General features: G+C 47.4%; 1 protein-coding gene across 4 annotated transcripts in view; it reads right to left on the reverse strand.

Moving 5' to 3' along the window:
• The window catches only part of LEF1 (lymphoid enhancer binding factor 1), a 70132-nt gene that overhangs the window by 28213 nt on the left and 21523 nt on the right, over nt 1–20396 (reverse strand). For all 4 annotated transcript variants that reach the window (XM_063156464.1, XM_063156465.1, XM_063156462.1 and 1 more), the window contains exon 4: nt 1480–1612. In XM_063156464.1, the coding sequence (XP_063012534.1) occupies nt 1480–1612 (133 nt within the window). The remainder of the gene's footprint in view (nt 1–1479; nt 1613–20396) is intronic.

Below are 20396 nucleotides of genomic sequence, written 5' to 3' on the forward strand. Positions count from 1 at the left end.
GGAATGAGTGTGAATATCCTTCTCCTGGGCACTGATGCAAAGGAGGAAGACAAATGAGGACAGGAGGTCTCCATTTGCTTCTTCCAAGTCTGAAACAGATATTGTATACGTATTTACAGGCCAGGCTTTCCAGGCAGAGGGCTTTTTGTATTCCCCCTCTCTAGAAAAAAACAGAAACCTAACTAACAAACAGCAAAAACCACACAGAGCCACCAGGCCATAGCATTTTCTGGATGTAGCCCATGTTATTATCTCCATAGCACAGCCAAAATAAAACCTAGGCATTCAGGGAAAGACAGAACAAAAAAAAGTCTCTCTCCCTGAGCAATGACTAAAAGCCTCTTCAGATAAATGGGACAACTGTGCATATGGATGTGAGCCCAGGTAAAGCAGAGCTTCAGGACTTTGTCAAATGGGTGCCATAACACATGGTGGGACGTGCAAGCGCAGAGAGAAGCAGGGAGAGGCACCCTCCTGGACCAGTTGTGGCACTGACAGGCTTCCTGCCCATGCAGAGATGCACAGACTACAGTGAATGCCTTTGTAAAGCCTCTGCTCTCTCTCCTTCCCTCCTCACCACCAGCTCTCCCATGTAGGCTTTTTGTGCTCAGGTTCTTATCAAACCCTGGGTCAGACCCATGATGGCCATGGCCATCCCCTTCCACCTCCCCAGCTTCCATCACATCCCTCCCCAGCTCCTGCAACCCATTGCAAGCAAGCAGACCCTTCCCAGGAATCCCTTGTGTTCTCCTGGGTATAGGGCATCAACTCTTGGCACAGGCTGGGACTGACACCTTGGAGACTGTCCCCTCTTCCCTGGGGGCCTGCAGACTGAGCCTGAGCAGGGCTGGTCTGACATTCCCACATGTGCATCTAGGAGGCTTTTGTGTTTGCCTTAAGGGGTCCTAGAAATGCAGAGAAAACTGACATCCATGACTCAGACATCTAAAAAGATGCTTTCTGTAGAAGGCACCTCCCAGAAGAAGGTTAAAAAATGTTGGATTTGTAAAGCTTTTACTTGCACAGGTTCAAAACTAGTTTTATGGGCCATGCTTTGATTATGCTAACTGACATATGGACAGCCAGAATACAAGGACATAAAGTGAAAGAAAAGCTTTCAGTAACACCACTACTTAAGCACTTGTCCCCTGTTTTCGAGATGGTTGTCCTTTCTGTATTTGCATGCTGCAAGCCTTGGGCACCACAGGAGATGGTGAAGACTGGCTGCTATTTACTGAGATTTTGAAAGACTTTGATGAGAAAAGCAAGCCCAAATTATCACATTAGATGGAACATAAAAATTTTAGCAGCCACGTTAAGCATCAGCATCACGACAGAATGACCATGTCTGAAAGTGGGCATATGCACATGGAAGCCTCCCTCTAAAATATTACCAATTGGTAATATTGGTTCTGTCAGCAGCACAAAGGGCACCAGGGCTACTCTGCATCCCCACTGTGCTGGAAAGGATGGGCTCACCTTGTTTGGAGCTGACATCAGAGGGGACGTGAGACGGGTGTGACCCCGGGGAAAAGTGCTCATCGCTGTAGGTGATAAGAGGGGTGAGGGGGTGAACCGCATGAGAAGGCTGTACCACGGGCACCTTGTTGGACTGCAAGAGAAGAACAAAAATTAAATTGTGTTAGTGAGAGGAGGCTTCTGCTTTGAAAAAAAACCCAACCACCCAACATTTCCAAAATGCTATTTTTAAATATTTGCATGACTAAAGCGGGGGAAACAGATGGACAGACATGACATTGGGGCTAGTGGATGGAAAGCAGGTTTGCTGCCAGAATCGGCATCCTCAAACCACTGGCACCCAAAGAGGGATGCAGATATTGAGGAAATGCAGGGAAATGGGTGGGGGCCGGGAGCAGGAAGAAAGGCATTTGGGAGCCATTGAGACGGGCTGCGGAAATGGCAAACGGAGAGCTGCAGGGCAGAAGGAGCAACGTGCTGGGCAGGCAGGCACTGTGCACCAAGGACAGCAGAGTCAGCAGCAGGGCTGGAGAAACCCTTTGGTTACAGGAACAGCATTAAAAAAGAAGGCTTAAAGTGCAGGTTTGCCATATCTCCAGCCTTAAAAGCTTCATCAGCTTTTCTCTTCCTTCCCACTGCTCTTCCTGCATAGCCATGGCGTGGCACAGCTGGGACAAACCGCTGCCATCACCAGAGGAATGGCAAGTTTGTCCCTTACAGTTTTACAAAGTCTGGTTGAAAACTCTTGTCTGTCTAGTGGGTAACTAAAGGGTCACCCTTAGAAGGCTGATTTCATATAGGAGCAGTTGGCAGTGACCTCTCAAGAGGGTCAGTTAGAGGGGAGGCACAGGAGCGCAAGGAACAGCTGGGAGGCTGCTGACTCTATCAAGGAGAACTCAAAGCGCTACAAACGCCCACAAGGGTCCTGAAAGGGGTGCCATAAGGTGATGTCCTTGCAGGGCAAGATGCACACTTCCCACCAGCACTTCCCAGAGCTCAGAGGCACATGGGAGGAGGCAGGCAACATGACAGAAGGATGCTGTCCAAAATTACTCCCTAAGGTCAAGGTTGCAAGACAACAGAACTCCTCAATCCCAATGAAATCCTGCATTATTAATGCTGCTTAAAACTCAAGTTGCTTTTTCCACGGTGAGACGAGCCACAGTGATGATGCCAGCATGTAACAGGAGCTCCTCATTTGTGCCCTGCCACTCTACCTTGCCCCTTAGCACAAAAAAATTATAGAACAAACAGGCTTTTAATAAAATCCCCCCCAAAAAATAAAGCTATCCTTCAGACAGACACACTGACAGCAAGGACAGCCTGTCAAACATAAGGAATTAAAAAAGAAAAAGAATTTAAGAGGCGAATGAAATTAATTTTCATTGAGTTCACTATTGAAATTCTGGCACAAAGCAGACATTAAGACATAGCTCCATGCACAAGTCCATGATTTTTCTGGACTTCTGGAAGCAGATGGGTTATTAAATGGACAACTCAATTTATTGTTAAGGCTGGTAGGAGTAGAGGAAAGGAAGCAAACGGGAACCAGTGCAGCATTTTCTCTTTTCCTTGTTTCCAGAGCACCACCTTAAGGAACTTGCATTAGCAGGCAGTATCTTCTTAATGTCTGACCTATCCCTCCAGTCATATAGCTCAGAATCTGGTGCCATGAATTTTTGCTAAATTATGCTATCCTTGCTCTCCTCTTAATTTTACGGTTTTCAACACAGATTTGCTTTCCTGTGGGAAAGAGATAAGAACCTGAGGATTTTAATTTAAGCTTCGGCCTTGTCTTATATTTTGCAAGATGGAGAGAGAAAGCAGCGCTAGTAGGTGTTTTAAAGCCAACAAGCATTAGGTCCATTTTTGTGACCAAATAATAAAAGCAATATGAATTCTCAATAATATCTATGAGTTAAGTTGTAAAGGGGATAGCTCAGACTGCTATTCATCTTCCCCATCCGTATAAATTCCACAAAAAACAGATGCCAACAAATTTCAGACGATTTACAAATCGGGCCTCAGTCTTTAGCTATGAGAGTCATGGGCCAGCCCACCATTCAGCCATTACTTTATCAACAATAAACTGTATATTATGAATAAAGATAAGCAATAGATGTATTTAGGTCACACACACACACAGCTGCTAATCAGCATTAATTTCTCAAAATTTAGTAATTAACATTTTGTATTGTACTGGATGTAATTGTCATGCATGCCCCTGGTATCAGGGTTCCTTGCTTTCAGAAATCACCCATTTATACTTGGAGCATGCCAATCCCTGTACCCCCTCGCTCTCCAGCATCCTGCAGATTTTATTTTATTTTCTAATTCTCGGCACCTTATCCCCTAAGCCCATGGCAGCGGCTTTCAACGGGCGAAGGAACCGTGAGAAGTCAGGAGAAAAGCAAACCGCTTGTCAGCGGGCTTAAAATTAACATATAAACGGGCCATATCTCCATTAAGAGCATTTGGGGGTCTGCAGAGCCAGAAATTGGGAGGGAAAAAAAAGAACAATAAAAATAGCAATAATGCAAAGCTTCCAGCCTGCCTGCCCCACACTGCTTTGGGAAGACCCAGGGATCTCTGGCAGCTAAATCCTGCTGGTCACCCCAGCAAGACAATAGACGGGGGCTCACTGGGCACAGGCTGAGCCTCTCTGAGATGGCCACAGTGACCAACAGCAGGAGGACACACAGGGTGACACATGCACGATGAAACCAGGAGGAGAAAGGCCTGATGACGTATTTTCCAAAAGCTCTATGGACTTGAAATGGTTCTGCCATGGCACCTGCCCTACAAGGCAACCCAGACAGGTTATGTGGGCCTTCCTCACAGAGAGGGTTCAGGGCAGGAGACCAAGACCTCATATGCAGACCCCTGAATGCCCCTCTTGCCACCCTCTCAACCCTCCTATCCCCTGCAGTAAGGGATTGGCCCCAGGCACCCCATCCAGGCCATGGACACTGCCCTGCACCCTTTCCCCTGGGGACACCTGGACTGGGGATGTTGCCAAAGCCCCTTCCACCATCTACTGCTCCCAGTGGGCACTACTGCTTTCCAGGGCTGTGAATCACGGCCAAATCCTACCTCACACTGAGGTACAAAATTGTGCTGATGAGGCTGCTTCTACTGCTTCCCAGTCTTTACCCAGGCTGCCTCTTCCCACAAACATGGCATCCCTACTACATATGTCTCCCCAAGTCCTCCAAAGACAATGCACACAGCTGCAGAAACACTTGAGAGACTGACAGAGATTCAGTCTTGGGCAACAGACCTCCATGCAGGGGGAACTCCATTCCCCATGGCTTGCTGAGCACCTGCTGACCAAGCCCACAACCAGCTCTCCCTGGCACACTGGTGACATTTATATCTAATTCGGTCATGGTCCATAGAGTATCTTTTCTTTTCTCCTCAGCACAGCCTGAAAATCTGCAAAACCCAATCAGTCCACATGCCTTCAACGAGACAATTACATAATTATGCACTGTCCTACATGAGGTTCTTCGGTATTTCAGTACAGAAATTATACTTCATCCACCCATCAAAACATAGCATTTTGGTGCAAATAGGTACTCAAGCAGCTTCTAAAACCACAATAAAGGGAATGAGGATTAAATTTCCATTTCTATTCTCATTTCCAAGACAATCTGGAGAAGCTGAACGTTTGTTGAAGCTGCCCCTAGCACAGCTCTAATGCCACATAAATGGTGCATTACCACACCAGTGAAGTTCCATTCTCTTTGCCTAAGGCTCTTCACACGACCTGAAAGTAAGGGAAATGGGACATACAGCACAGCACAAGATATGCTGTTTGGAAAAAGTAAATTCCAAAAAATGAGCACCTGTTTTTTACAGCCTGAAGACCTCCTGTTCTGGTTTAGGACACCTTATCATGCATGTGTTACCTGTTACAAACACTAAAGGCTAATGGCAAAGGGACAGCCTATTTCTGTTAGCCTAGGGACACACAGCACTCAGCTCAAAGGAACACTCCTGAGTGACTCAGCCTCAGTGGTCTCCTTCTCAAAGACCACATGGCTACCAGGGATCCAGTCCCAGAGCACAGTCTTGCAGCACAGACCACACCAGCATCTTTTGGGAGCTGGCCTCTGTGCAGCCCTCCATGGGGCACTTTTCCTCATCAGCTTGGCCTTCCCAGTCAGTATCTTTTATTTCTCCTAAGCATGTGCTCTCAGGCTGAACTGAGGCAGTGCAGGCAGGGGACAGTCCCCTGAAGGACACAACTGTACTGGAAACAGCAGGAACCAAATTATTTGGCCAGTTAGGGCTAAGATGAAACTGCTATTCAGTTTTATGACTGACCCGAAATAAAACCCCAAAATCCCCAGTACAATGTTGGTGGGCAAAGGGAAGAGGGCTTGCAGGGAAGAGGGCCCTGACCCAGCAGTCAGCACTATCCCAGCAGGAGCTTTGCTATGCACCAGACACCTGTTTAAAGCTATTGCTGAGTTAAAGTAACTCAGGAACAGGTCAGCACAACAGCAAGCACTTTCCTTGCAAACAGCAATCACAGTCTGCAAGTGGTAAAGCTTGAACTTAACTCAGGAATTTTGGCCAGGGCAAGGAGCAGAGTGAGAAATCCCCTGGCTGCGACACTGGCACAGCTGCTGCCACATGGTTGGGTGACCCCTGTGAGTGCCCCGCACTGGCAGTGCTGCACCTGCACTCACAGAGCCACTCACCATTTCAGACATGTGCCTGCCCTCTCATCCAAGGAGCACACTGTGAGACAGTTTAGTGAGATCTCTGGTGAGTTCACGGTGAAATGCTGTGGCACAAATTCAGTCTGAACCCAGTGAGTTTTCCCTCATTTTTGAAATGCTTCTGAAGAAAAGCAAGAGTCCAGAAAAAAACAAACCTCAAGCCCTGCCCAAACAGCCAGATAATGTTTCACTGAAGGCCCACACCTGTAAGGTATCTTATATGCAACAAGTGTGCAAAAACTATAAAAAGCCTGAGACAGCTACGGCAAAAATGCCTGTAGGTCAGCGCTGGGCGAGGCGGGCAGCTGAGAGCTCCTGCTGGAGCTGGGGCCACCATTTGTTCCAGCTGCTGCACAGAGAAAGATATTAAATTAATGACCCTTCAAAGGACACACATCTACAAAGGAGGTCGCAGGCAGGCAGGGAGCTTGCAGAGAACCATGAGGCAAGCAAGGCTCTGCACACAAGACCCGAGCGTCCCTTGTCAACATCCAAAGAGGTGCTGGGTTGGTTTTTATTTTTCCTCTTTTCTTTAAACATGAAGTTGCTCCTAAAAAGCCAAAAAAAAGGCCCCAGCCTGTCTACTCTTCCTATTCTGTCAGTAAGTTATGCACTAGTTACAGATACTAGCAGATGGTCTTCTCAATTAAGACTAAAATAAGTCAACAAAAAACACCACAAAAAACAAACCAACTTAAGGATGAATAAATGCATGCATTCCCTTTCACTTCTGAAAGAGAGGGTCATTTGAAGAAACAGCTTCAACTTTTTGACAACAAGCATTAAGTTTAGGGGAAAAACACAACAGATAGCTCCTTAAAAAAGAAACCCACCACCAAAACCTTCCACTACTGCTACTGCAGTACCTCAAAACAAAAGGACTAAATGGTCCTGTTATTGTGAGAGAATTTGAGGCTACCTTGATCTAAAGAGACAGGAAAAAAAATCATCCCTTTTTTACCCTATTCTCATTTCTGGAGCCCTAAAATCCTTTGGCTGAAGGTTTCAGCAAACCCAGAAGACAGCAGTTTCAGCTGTCTGGTCAAAATACCAACAGCATTTTAATGGCTAAACTAACTCTGTATTTATGCCTTTGCCCACCAGCTGTTGCAATAAAAATGCAAGAGCAAGAAGAATGTTATTTTGGAGCAATGTCAAAACCAGGCCCACGTCTGGGTTCATCATGGACAGGCTGCAGCAAACTACCAGTGGTGGAAAAGGAGGAGGTAACTAGTTACTGGCCAAAACTAGTTACCAGTAGAGGAAACAAGCTCATCAGCACCAGAAGTAATAGCGATCACAATCTGCCACCTCCCTGGGAGCAATTGTACAATCCCTTTTCATTGACAACTTCTCAGAGATGCAGCAAGGTCAATATATAGAGAGCTCAGGTTACTCCCCTGTCCCTAAACCATTGTTCAGAGAAAAGAGTTTTATGTCCAAAGCCAGCTTCTTTCTAGGCTCTTGACAGCAGAGATAATTTTATGCTTAATTTTCAAAACCTTCTCCAATCCTTGGACAGTGCAGTTGGGAAAATGCCAGAATAGCTATGGTGGGGGGTGGCTTGCAGCATTGCTTTTAGTCTCACCTGGAGCTAAAAGGAACAGGGATAGGAAAGCATGCCTGCAGGAACACACTGCTCACAGGAAACAGGGGCTTAGGAATACTGTGATTTATGAAAGACAAATAAAAAAGGTGCAGTCTTTTAACCCTGCTTCACAACTGGGCAGCAGGAGGCCATTTATCTCGCTGACCTTTCATGCTTACCAACAGCAGGGGGAACACCCCAGGGACTCGCCATTTTAAGGAGGTGCAGTGAAAAGCTGCCATCGATGCTGATGTGAAACTTTCAGCTTCACAACTGCTAACACTTACTCAGAACAAAACTAAAATCAAAACCACACATTTCAGGGGGCAGACTGATGGCTTGACGAGGTCAGAAAAAAAGACCTCCTTTTCCTCATGTACTCTATTCAACTCTTCACCATGGAACTAAGTTGCACTTAGTGCCGGGAGTCAGGAAAGGGGTGAACAAAAAAGTTACCTAAATCAGTTATTGAAAGTTTCCCCATCTCCCAAGGACACACTTCATCATGAACCCAGAGCCAGAGCGTGCCAGGAGCCCTCAGAAGTTGGAGAGAAGTTGCGAGTACATCAGCAGCAGGTAAAGGAGGTGCCCAGGATGCTTGCTAGAGCTTCCCATGGTTATCTGGGAGCAGGAAAAGTTTGTGACCTTCTTCCAGTTGCTCACACCACTTTCCTTTTTGGGAAGCCCAGGAGCTGTGTCTGCAATGCACAGGAAAGGCAGCTTCATGGCCAACAGGACCATGGCACAGTCCACAGGCACAAGGATCAGCACCTGAAGCAAAGGGGCGTCATGGCTGAAAGTGCAGGAAGCACTCAAGGATGGGCAAGAGGAACTGGAGAAAACTGCTCTGCCTGAAGGCCAAAGGGTTGATGTGCAAGAAAAAATTCAGTGCAATAGCCAGGGGAGCATTGCACAAGAAAGTGTAAATGTGATTTGACAAAGCCTAGAATAAGGATCTAGATGGATAGATGGATTATAATCAGTCACTAAATTCAGGTTAATTGCAACACTACTGGCTTGTCTACATTTTTGTCTTTTTCCAACTTTTTCATCCCTCCCTCCCCTTCAGTCTTGGAAATTAATATAGCACAACTGTGATTTTTTTTTTTTCTGAAAAGTTGTAATAAGCATTTGAGTTCCCTCAAGACAGCTTTAAAAACACGGGTGTTGAATATCTGACAGAAACGTGCTTTATTTCAAGTGTTCATTAAGCACTGCCATTAAGTAAGTGATTAAAGCACACCCAGTATTAAAATAGCTTGATTAGAAATCCCCTGCTATCTCCATTTGCTTCTCTCCCATGACTTCTTAATTTGTTTGTTCTTGCCTGCTCAGGAAGGCTGTCAGGAGACCTGGAGTGCTGGTGAACCGTGTGGGGAGCCAGGCAGGTCTTGTAAGGCTCTGATCAGGGGAGGACAAGCCAGCTCAATTTCTGCACTGTGAGTTCACATATAGAGAGATTACACCCAGCTTTACACAGCCCATTGGTTTGGGAAATATCACTGATAGGGCATTTAATTAGCAGAAAAGCCACAGGCTCACAGAAAAGACTTTTCCTGTTACAATATTTTGCAATGTCTTATTTCGCTCTCTAAACTCAGCAATGAGTTCTCTTAGATGGAGATCAGCTGCCAGCAAACACTCCACAATTTGACAGCCAATGCTTGTTTTAAGCTCTGATTACTTTTAAGCAAGAAGGTCCTTTAACTTTGGCCATCCTGAACAGCCCATCTTTTTCCTAATGTAAAGACAAGCCCCACACCCAACAAGCAGGAACCTGTATCATCAAATCACACACTCAACCCCAGGAGTCTCTCAGCACCCCAAAAACCTGGTAAATGGGACTGCTGCCATGGCAAATGCTCTGGATGGTGACGCAGCCATGGGCCTTTACCCCACACAGTATCCCTTCTTTAGCCTAGTGCATCTTTGTCACATACAAGCAATTCCATCAGCTGGAAGGATGTTTTCCCCATTGTTTCCAGACCTGTCCAGAACACTAGAACACTTTCAGTTCATTAGTGGCTAAAGAGAACAGAGGCCCAGCAATGTTTTAACAAACCCAAGCTTGAGCCCCTGGGTTGCAGAGTTCTGACTTATTACTTGCTTGGACAATAAGGACAATTGTCCTAAGCCACCAGAGAAAGCCCACTGGACATCAGAGGAGCCAGTGCCCAGAGCCCAGCAGCTTGCCAGGGGGGAACAGTGGAATGTGACCAGGGACCCCCAGGGGTTCTGAGTGGGGGGAAGGGGGCTGGAGTCTATCCTGGTGTCACCTCTTGTGCCATCTTCAGCTGTTTCCTGGGGACAAAGCTGCTCTGGTTTCTGTCACCAGAGCTGTCTGCTGAGTTAAGACAAAGACATTAGTTTGTTTTGCTTGCCTCGAGGTTATCAGGATCCCTGCTCACAACAACTTTGGCATTTTCTCCGGCGTACCCAGGCCCACAAGATCATGTGCTTCTCTCACAGGCAGAGGGATGTGCTTCAAACCTTCTTCAATGTGTTCAAACCTTGGAAATGGCTCAGTAAAACTCCATCTGCCACATAAGCACACGAGTGCTGTGTGAAAGCAGGTTGTCCCACAACAACCTCTGAAGCCCAGCATTTCTGTTGTGGCAGACAATGTGCGTCACAGGATGGGATGACTTTTCCTCATCAGCCTCCTCAAGTCCCACAGGATACAGACCCAGGCTCCTGGGGGGAACCAAGAAAAAAATCCATCCTGCACCCTGGTGACAGGAAGATGCCTTTCGGCACTGCACACACAGTGGATCAAAAGTGCTTGAAATAGGACCTCTCTTAAATGTATTTACATTAAGTCTATGTTACAGCCTATCCAACAACATGTGTCATAACAAAGACTATCAGAGGCCCAGAAAACTGAGAAATGGGTCAACTTCTCTCTGAGCTGCAGCTTTCAAGGTGCACTGAATAGAGATGTTCTCGATTGAGAAAATGCAAGAGTATGACATGTATTGGGAAAACATCTTAGCTCTGTCACATAGGAGGTAAGGACGAGGGCTCGACACCTATCCAAGCACCTGGCACACCTTTACATTTTCAAAACCTCTGTCTACCGTGGCTAAGTCTGCAACTTAGAGGTTGACCAGGCAGCATCTTCTTACTTCTAGCAAAACAGAGATCACACTGGGCTGGTCAAGCTGACTGATGTTTTTGGAAGTGCCTTTGCCTCATCCACCCTCTAAAAAACTGGGGACAAAAAGAAAAAAATATAGGAATGGATATGATGGTAGAGGAGTGACAAACTTGATGACATCAGTGACTCCTCTCAGCTGGACTTTGCTCCTGGCAAGCCCTGTTCCCCACCACACTGATGCTGCTTGAAGACTCCTGCAGGGAAACCAGTGCCGAGGCCAAACCCCCTCTGGCTCCAAGGTGGCTGCACCAATTAGCCATGAGGTGAGGAGATCCTGCTGCTGGGATTTTAGCTCCTTCAGGGGGCTTTTCTGGCAGCACTGGAGCAGACGTGAGCCCAACATGAAGCGCAGTGCTGACAGCTGAGGCTGCATGCACAGCACTACAGGTGGTGGGGGCAGGCAATGCTGGTGGGATGGATGCAGGGGCTGCTGCATCCCTGCCCTCAGAAGGGGCATCTTCTCCAAATTCGAGGCTCTCAGGCATCACTGACCCTGAGTATGTACTGTAAAAAGTTTTCAAGTAACTTCCTTGAGTCCGGCTAAACCGTATTAACAGATTTATCCAATAACATGCAAATTCAGATTTTAATGAAAAGTCTTAAGTCCCAGCTCTAAGTGATTTGGACTTTTCTGCTAATGGCATCGGCTAATGACCAAAGATTTAATGCATCAAGTCTTAGCATACATCAGTGCAAACAATATAACCATTTAGTGGAGGCAAAAAGTCATCTCATTAGACATCCATCACTGGATGCGGGCAAGATGGTCCAAAGGCTTAAAATAAAATATTCATTTTTAACTAAAAAAAAAAAATCCCTAAAAATGTACAAATGATTAGGCCAAAAGAAGCAGTCTGCTAAAGCTTCACTGGGATTGAAAATGCAAACTGCAACGTTTATCTGGAGGTAAAAAGCATTTGCAAGTACTTAATTTCGGCAGCACTGTTCCACAGAAGACAAAACCAATTTTAACAGGAATTAAAGCAATAGGGCCCTCCAGAAACAGGATGTCTCTTAGACAGGTTATTTGAACCATCAGTAGAAGGTCACAACAGGAATTATTTCTCTACCACATTGTGCAAGATGATTTCAGTACAAACAAAAGTGTTGAAAAGCTACTAACTTAATTTTATAGATCATTCCCACGAGGGTTTGTCACATCAATGAGACACAAAAACATGCCCTAAAATTACATTTTTATGTCGCTAAAAATACAAAAATCACAGCAGACAGCTAAGGACGAGCAACAAATGACCCAAACAAGGCATGGGCTCAAAGAAGCAGGGCTGGAAACACTTTTTTTGGCCCAAACCATTGATGCTGAATGTTTCATTTGGACTCTTGAAATAAGGAGGAGCAATAAACCTACCACATAACACAGCTGGATACTGAGCCACTGACATAAATACTAAATGCTCATTATTTTTAGTCTTGTTTGCCAAATGGCATCTTAAAAGACATAAAAAAATCCAGACTGATGCCTCCCAGCTATGGGCTGATGGTGGGAGATGACTGAGATAAGGGGAGGACTGTAATTACAATAGACCTGTACAAGCTGCCTGTTTGCAGGCGGAGTGAAAAAAGGATATCCAGATAAGATAGAGCACCCCACTTCTGTGCCCATGCGCATCTCTCCCAGGGCAGCTTAGGAAATGCTTTTCTTCCACTCCCCAAAAAGCAGATGGCAACCTCACAGCAGGCCCTGCCTCCAGACACAGAGGGAAACCAACAAAGGAGCCCCGGAGAGATGCTCCTACATCAGCTTTGGAATTAGATCATCCCCTAACAGCTGCCTATCCCCACTGAAACACACACTTGTGACCCAGGGAGTCCTCAGGACCCTAAGCAAAGCTGTGTCAGGGGAAGTTTAGGTTGGGTTTCAGGAAAAGGTTTTCCACCCAGAGGGTGACTGGGCACTGGGACAGGCTCCCCAGAGAAGTGGTCACAGCAGCAGCCTGACAAGAGTTCAAGAAGTGTTTGGACACAAACTCAGGCGTGGTGTGACTCTTGGGGTGTCCTGTGCAGGGCCAGGACTTGGGCTTCGATGATCCTTGTGGGTCCCTTCCAGCTGAGGATATTTTATCATTCTAAGAAAATGCATCTTTCCCTGTGTTGGTGGCATTGGCTATCCTCCAACTCTTCACCAGCCCTGTGCACCACCCATCCCTGCCTCTGCTCCACTGTCCTGTACTCACCCCTGGGAAGCTTCCTGGGCCTCCTGGCCGTGCTTGGCTCATTTAACTGCACAGCACCCTCAGGCTTCCCAAAACCAGGCATTTCCTTCAGCTTTCAGGCCTTACCCATGCAGGTGCATGGCTGTCCTGGGCACTGACCTGCAGACACTCTGGTGGCTGGGCTGGCAGCCCATGAGATGGGGGAGACAGGAAGAAACCTGGGGCTCACCTACTCCCTCTTCGCACCCCACTCAACCTGGTCTGTTACAACTAAGCTTCTTCACCCACTTGGCCAGAGGGCTTAAAAAGGGTTGCTGGTATGCACAAGACACGTGATGCCTTTTAAATCCTGCACAGGATATTTCTGCCTGCTGCTAGACTTGATTTTTTTTTTTTTTTAATTCAAGAGCTGCCTTTAAAATTTAAAAATTACTCTTAAAAACAAAAATAATACACCCAGCCCACAACCGAAGTTCTGTGCAGCAGGCATGTATGTATGTCCTCATAAAAGCCCTGGGCTGTGCTTTATAACATGGGTAGAAGTCTAAACATCGTAAAAAAGAGCCTAAATTGCCAGATTGCCCAAGCCTCCAGTAAATCACCCTTCCAGATGGGCTTAGAGCTGCACATAGAGCCCCACTAGTAATAATGGGTCACCCTGCAATTATATTTCAATCCTACTAAACTCAAACAACATTATATGAGAGTTATGCTCGACTGCCTTAAAGAGACACTTCCAAAGTTTACCATCACCCTGTCATTACCAACAGTTTGATTTTTCATTCAATTAGTCTTCCCCCGTGCAATTAACTCCCCCCTCAAAGCATGGCAGGGGCCGGGATGGACAATTTCATATCATAACTACATCCCTCCTTGCTAGTTTTCACTGCGATAAAGGCTGTGCTTGGGAGAAACACAGTGTGTTAAGAGTCTGCAAAACACCACTAAACAATTTATCAGGCAAAAAAATAGCTCATGCCAGGAGAGCTTGGGGAAGCACTCAGGCCCTCACCCCCCTCCACTGCTGACAGGGCAAATGGTCAAGAGTGCCACAGATGCCCCAATGCAACTTTAATCCTTTTCTTTTTGGTGTGGACATACAAGGGATCTGCATGAGACCTGCCCATCCTACAGCGGCTGCCGTGGGGCAGCAAACCCTGGAGCTGCTGCAGTGCCCAGTCTGGCTTGGCACTGGGGCTGGGCAAGCTCTGCCAGCAATGCTCCCAGCCAGCAACCCCTCCAGCTGCCACCCAGCAGCAACGTGGGCAAGGCTGGCAAACACATACTGGAGACAATTTTTTATTTGGGTTTCTCTTCCCCCTGCTCCTACCAGACCAGGCAGACTCCTTCCCCATTGTCATCGTTTCAGAGTCAAGGACCAGACCCTCACCTCTCCCCTGCAGAGGGAGCAGAGTTTTTAGCTGGATGATCTGAGGGTCATCTGGCAGTCAGGCAGGAGACACAGGCACTCATGCTGCAGGCCCCATAGATGCTGCACACAGACATTTTGAGTTTGCTCCAGAGGCCACATGTCCACAGCCGGCCACACAGTTTACCACGTTTATCTGCAGATGAGGCAAATTTTTACTGCCCCCTTTTTCAAGAAACAGGCTGGGAGACAGATTAAGGGACATTCATTTAAGCCTTTTAATTAAGGAATCAAGTGCTCTGCTCTAAAAAATTAAATTTTTTTCCTATTTATGGCAAAAGTACCTTTTCTGATGGAGAAAAATTATGGTCCCTCTTACTTCTACCCTCTTACCCTACCCTACTAGAATAAGGACACCTTATCCTCATCTGAAACTGAAAATTACCCCCAATTTCAGGCAGTTAACATAATTCCACCATCTCACTACTCACACTATGAAACAGGCAGAGTCCCCCTTGCCTTTCTCAGAGTTTCAGCATCCATGCCTGAAGACAAAGATGCCAAATACCCTCTGCCAACCAACAAGGACAAGGACAGTCAGCCTCCAGACAGCCAGAGACAGGACCATGAGCCATGGGGTGAATCCCTGTCACCCTTACTCAGGGGATGTACTTCTCCCATGCCACTGAACTAGGACAGATGCAACACTACAGCATTTCGTGTGCAGAAGCAGAGACAGACAGGATTTGCCCATCTCAAACACCTCTTCCTTCCCTTCGCCCTCCCAAACCTCCCTGTCCACGCACAAGCAGCTTGTGGGGGAACAACAGCTCAAAGTGAGAAACTGAACGCCCGCCTATCAAACAGAGTCCATCAAAAGTCTATGAAATCAGTGAGAAAACAATATCCTCTCACTGGAAGACACTAGATGATTTCTCATCTGCCCAGGATTTTGGCACTCACCGTTGCTACCAACTGCACAGAACTGGGAGCTGAGAACATGAGGAGAGCAGCCCCTCGGTGCAGCACAGACAGAGCACAGCTTTTATCGGCATTAACTCTCTCGCACTAAGTCAGAGGAAGGAAATGCCGCCTCCCCCACAATATTATTTTTTTTAAAAACAACCACCTTTCCTCTTCAGAAGGCCCAGGCCAGGTGTTACATGCTCTCCACATCAAGCTAAGGCTGGGCTGGCTAATCTGTAGGTTCACTCGTTAACAAGATAAAGGACTTCAGTTCGGTGCCACGGCCGGGCTGTGGGAGCTGTGGGCTGGAGCAGCGCTGCCGGCAGGCAGCTGAGTGTCACTCCTGGAGGAATGCCTGACCTTTCCCGGGGCTTTGATCATGCTGGCTCGCAGCGTGAGATAACCAGCCCTTTGCAGAATCCGGAGGTAATAAAAAAAGCAGCTTTGAGGCCTCGTGTTTTTGCAGGGAAATACTTACCTGTGTTCCCAGCACAATGCCCAGTCCCCACCACCGTCCTCCCCAGATTTCAGCCACTTTACAGCCAAACCCCACTGCTGTCAACTAAGGGAATCATGTAAAGCCCTCAGATGAGAGTTTTTAGCCTTGTTTAATTTCTCTTAATTGAAGAGGGTACTTGTGCACTGTTCTTAGGGAAGATACAGAGACTCAAAAAAGAGCAGAGCAATGGAAGTAAGGTCCCCAATTAGTATGTGATTAAGTTGTAAGTAGGATAATAGGAGGAGAAATTCTGTATCTTATACAAACAAGATAGCAAAAGAGATAGATAAAAGCATGGAAGGGGAATAAAGCTTTATCCCCAGTTCCCCTCTCAACACTCAAGCCATACAGAAAGGAGTGGATTTGCTGAGGGTTTTTTGTTCGCTTGTAATTCTTTTAAAGGTGGCTGTCTTTCTCAGGATAGTTCATGGTGGGCAATTTAAACAAGCCAGTGTAGCACCAGGTTAGTAAGGCATGAAATACTTGGAACCCTGGGCTGAATGTGCTGAATCTGTAAGCAATAATTAGATCAGTCTTGAATACTTCCCTTAATGAGTCTACACAAGCACCTCACCCACCCAGTCTGCTTTTGGTTACCAACCTAGAGAAGCTGAATGAGAATGATTTTCTCAGGCTGGGGTGGTTTTTTGTTTTGCTCTGTTTGGGACAGGGCAGCACAGTCTCTGAAGTGGGAGCTACAATTCCTTGATGCTCTCTGCAGGCTGTAGATGAGGCACAGGGCTTGCGCTGCAGCACTCCTCAGCTGCAAGCAGGCTGATGCCAAACCGAGCAGACCTGGATAAGTTACCCCTCTGGGGGGGAAAAAAGTTGTACTCAGCTACACTGTCTTCCTCACGGGGTTAACTATGTAGATTTCTGATGCAAATTTTACTTTAGGGCAGGCTTTATGGTATTAAGAGTCTCTTTTTCAGCCTTCTGAAATTTCATATGTATACATGCTAGAGCTCTCTCATCTCTCTTAATTGGGTTTTGTGGAATTTCAAGGCCTGGGGGCCAAGAGGGGAGGGCTGCTGATTAAAGCACGCCATGCAAAAGTGGATGCAGAAGTGTTGCACAGTAACAGGAGGAAAACAATTCCTCTGAGCTACCTGCCTCCACGTGCAAACCCCATCTGCCACTCAGGAGGAATCCCATCTTTTGTCCTGGTCTTCCTGAAGGTGCAAGGATGGCTCCTGCCCTCTGCAATGGGCACTGGAGGAAGGATGTTCAGCCCTGCTTCGCTGGATGTGCAAATCAATTTCAGAGGTTTAGAGGCAGCTACATTTGTTTATTTCACTGGAAATAAACCTGTGTGCCTGTGTTCCTCACTGCAGACCCAAATGGGCCTTCTTCCCACAGCCCTAACCATGACTTACACACTTCAGGACCATTAAGGAGGAATTAAAGGGTATTTAATCTCCCTTTATCCCTTTTCATAACCCAGCATATACATGTATGTCAGAATTTGTTAGGTTGTGAGGTCTGAACTGATGAGATGACATGTGTCTGTGTGTCCCCACAATGAGGGCACAGAAAACACCCGTTCCTGCATTTGGCCAAACTGTATTTCTCCACATACAGGGATTCAGTCCAGGAGCCTGCTTGCAGCAGCTAAATACAGATATTCACACACCCATTATAAATGCAGTCTAGTTTCATTTTTAACCCACAGGAGGGTGTGGAGGGAGAAGACATCAAAGCATGGACACAGGCTACCCTGGCATTCTGGATGTGCAATTTTATCTTCCCCTCATTTCCCTCCTCTCCAAACCAGCTGCTACAACTATCATGATGCTTGCCCTCCGGCCAGTAGGCTGGAAAACTGGCTTCCAAGGCAGTCATTAATCTCTCCCCGTTGCCCAGCTGGCACAGGATTTAGCTTAGATGGGAGAAGAGTCAGCCCCGTGCCCTGTGGAGCACCAGTGGCAGCTCCTGCAGCCGTGCGTGCCAGGCACCCGCTGCCCACCCCGGCACAGCCTGGCACCGCTCCCCTGCCGTGGCACAGGGGTCACCACGCACCGAGTGAGAAGGGTAAAACTCAAGCACAGGCTCTGCAGAGCACTGAAAGAGGAACTCTGCATTATATAACCCCCTCCTGTCAGCAGTGACGGCGAGAAGAAGCGCTGTGCATCTTTGGGGGAAGATGTCTTGGCTCAGAGCTAAGTTTAGAGGCTGACTTGTGGCATAGCAATAGCAGCAGAGAGTAGCCCCTACATATGCAAGTTATGCAAGTGAAATGAAGATGCACATAAACCTTCAGCAGGAGAGCACAGCTCAGCAATGCTATGCCTTTCATTCGGCCAGCAGGGTTCAGCCCGTCTGAGGTAACGGGGCTGGAAATACACAGAGGTGTTTGCTGAGCACCAGCAAGGGCTGCTCCAGCGCAGCCAAGCCGAAACGAGAGTAAAACAGGCTCACAAAGTACCCCGTGCACCACTGCAAGTTTGTCAGGGAGATAAAGTAACAAGAAGTGCGTTTCATGTGGTTATAGTCTGAAACATAGCCATTTTACTGTCCCCCACCATGCACTGCACTGCCCCAGCAACTTCTGAGGCCACATTTGACCATCTACATGAGTCAAAAAACATCTTTTCAGATAATACTTCTTTCCTGTGTTGATGGGGTGATTCATAAACTTGTCATATCCTCTCAGTAATGTCATTAATTTGCCATTTTCAGAGAGGGAAAATGGGGCCCACCAAGGCCCCATGAATACACACCTAAAGCTGCATTTGATCTGTCTGTAGTACTGTAGGCTTCCCAAAGAAGAAGAAACATGCAGGCAACTTTTTGATCTTCCTTAAAGCACCGCTTATCTCAGCTTTTGTTTGTTTTCTGTTTTTCAGGTGTGGGGTAGTGTCTGATGTGAATGCCACCCACTGTAAGCTATCTAGGCAATGAAACAACCATCATAAACCACCATTGGAACAAAAATAGCAGCACCTTTCTCTCCCCTGCCTCCCCCAGGCACAGGCCACATGCAGGACAGTGCTGACAGCATGTGCAGCTACAAGCACACTTTGCAGAGCACAAACTCAGAGGTGCTAAGCATGGGTCTCCCCTCGTGTATCTTCCAGTCACTTGTTAGGGAACCACCGAGTCCTTCTGGATGGCTACCAGAAAAGGCAGCTGTTCATAACAGCTGTGGAGCAGAGAGGGGTAGTCCCTCAAGGCTGCTTGTGGGTTCAAACCCCTGCTCGGCCTAAGGAAAGCCAGCACCTGCAGTACAACCAGATGAGTGAGCACTTACAGCAGCACAGTTCACACACAAGAAGCCTACACCACAGTGAGCTGAGCCCTCTCCCACTGCCCAGGCTTTCCTTTTCTCACCCCCTCCTCTGCTGTGCCAGTCCACAGCTAGATGTAGGACAGGGTGCAACAGCAATGGTACTAACTAAAAATCCTAACTTTGAATGGGGAGACACATCTGAAAGGGATTTACATGAGGCTGTAGATAAACCAATATTCATCCACACTTATGGCTCAGTCCCTTTTACCTCTAGAGCAGGCTGGCCAACCGCAGCCACACCTGAGCTTGGAGGTTTCCAAGTGGCTACTATGCTCCTACCAGCTTTGGGAGAGAAGAGAAAGGACAGAACAACCCAGCAGCCAGGTAGAGGAAGCGGCTCTTCCTGAGCAGGAGGCAGCAATCAGCCGCTGCACCGCCTGCTCTGCAGCAGCCGGCCGGGTGAGCATGCGGCACACGGGGCCACTGATGCGCACCACATGAGCTCTCCATCCCCAGCACATCCTTCCTCACTGGGAAAGGACAGAAACCCCCGGGACATCCAGATGTGGGGTCGGCTGCTGAAATCCTGCAGGGCTTCTGCTGAAAAAGGCACTTCAAACTCAACTAAAAATAGAGCCTGCACTGATGCTATATTTAGCAGGAGGGTGCATGCTTTCAGAAAAAGGCTGTCGCCCCCTCCAGCAGCAGAGGGAAGGCAGCCAGGCATGCCCCTGGGATGGTCCTGCATTCCAGCCCTGCTGCTGCAGCAGCACGTGCTGGCACCCCAGCATGAGTGCCTCAGGAGAGCTGCCTTTTCCTTTGGAAAGGTGAAGACGGGGTGCACAAAACCATTTGCGAGTTCACTGGATAGAGGCTCCTGTTCCACAGAGGCCAAGTGGGATGCAGGACCTTGGACCTCCCTGGGAGCTGTGCTGCTGGCCAGTCCCAAAACTGGATTCCTGCCCTGTGCTGGGGTTTTTCTAAGTGCAATAATGAGCATTAGGTTTTTCATAAAGCACTTACAGATACCTTGTTTCATCCAGGAGAGCCAGGCATGGCCACTGAAAACTTGTCAGCTAGTGAAAACACAAAACCTCGCGCTTTGCCTGTCAAGCCAAGTATCTGGCAAAACCTTTGACTAACTGTCTTTCAAGTAAAGGGCAAAATGCTCATTCCCTGGCTGGACTACTTAGGCTGTGGGGACA

The sequence above is a fragment of the Melospiza melodia genome, chromosome 5, assembly GCF_035770615.1.
Source record: "Melospiza melodia melodia isolate bMelMel2 chromosome 5, bMelMel2.pri, whole genome shotgun sequence".
NCBI classification, from domain to species: domain Eukaryota; kingdom Metazoa; phylum Chordata; class Aves; order Passeriformes; family Passerellidae; genus Melospiza; species Melospiza melodia.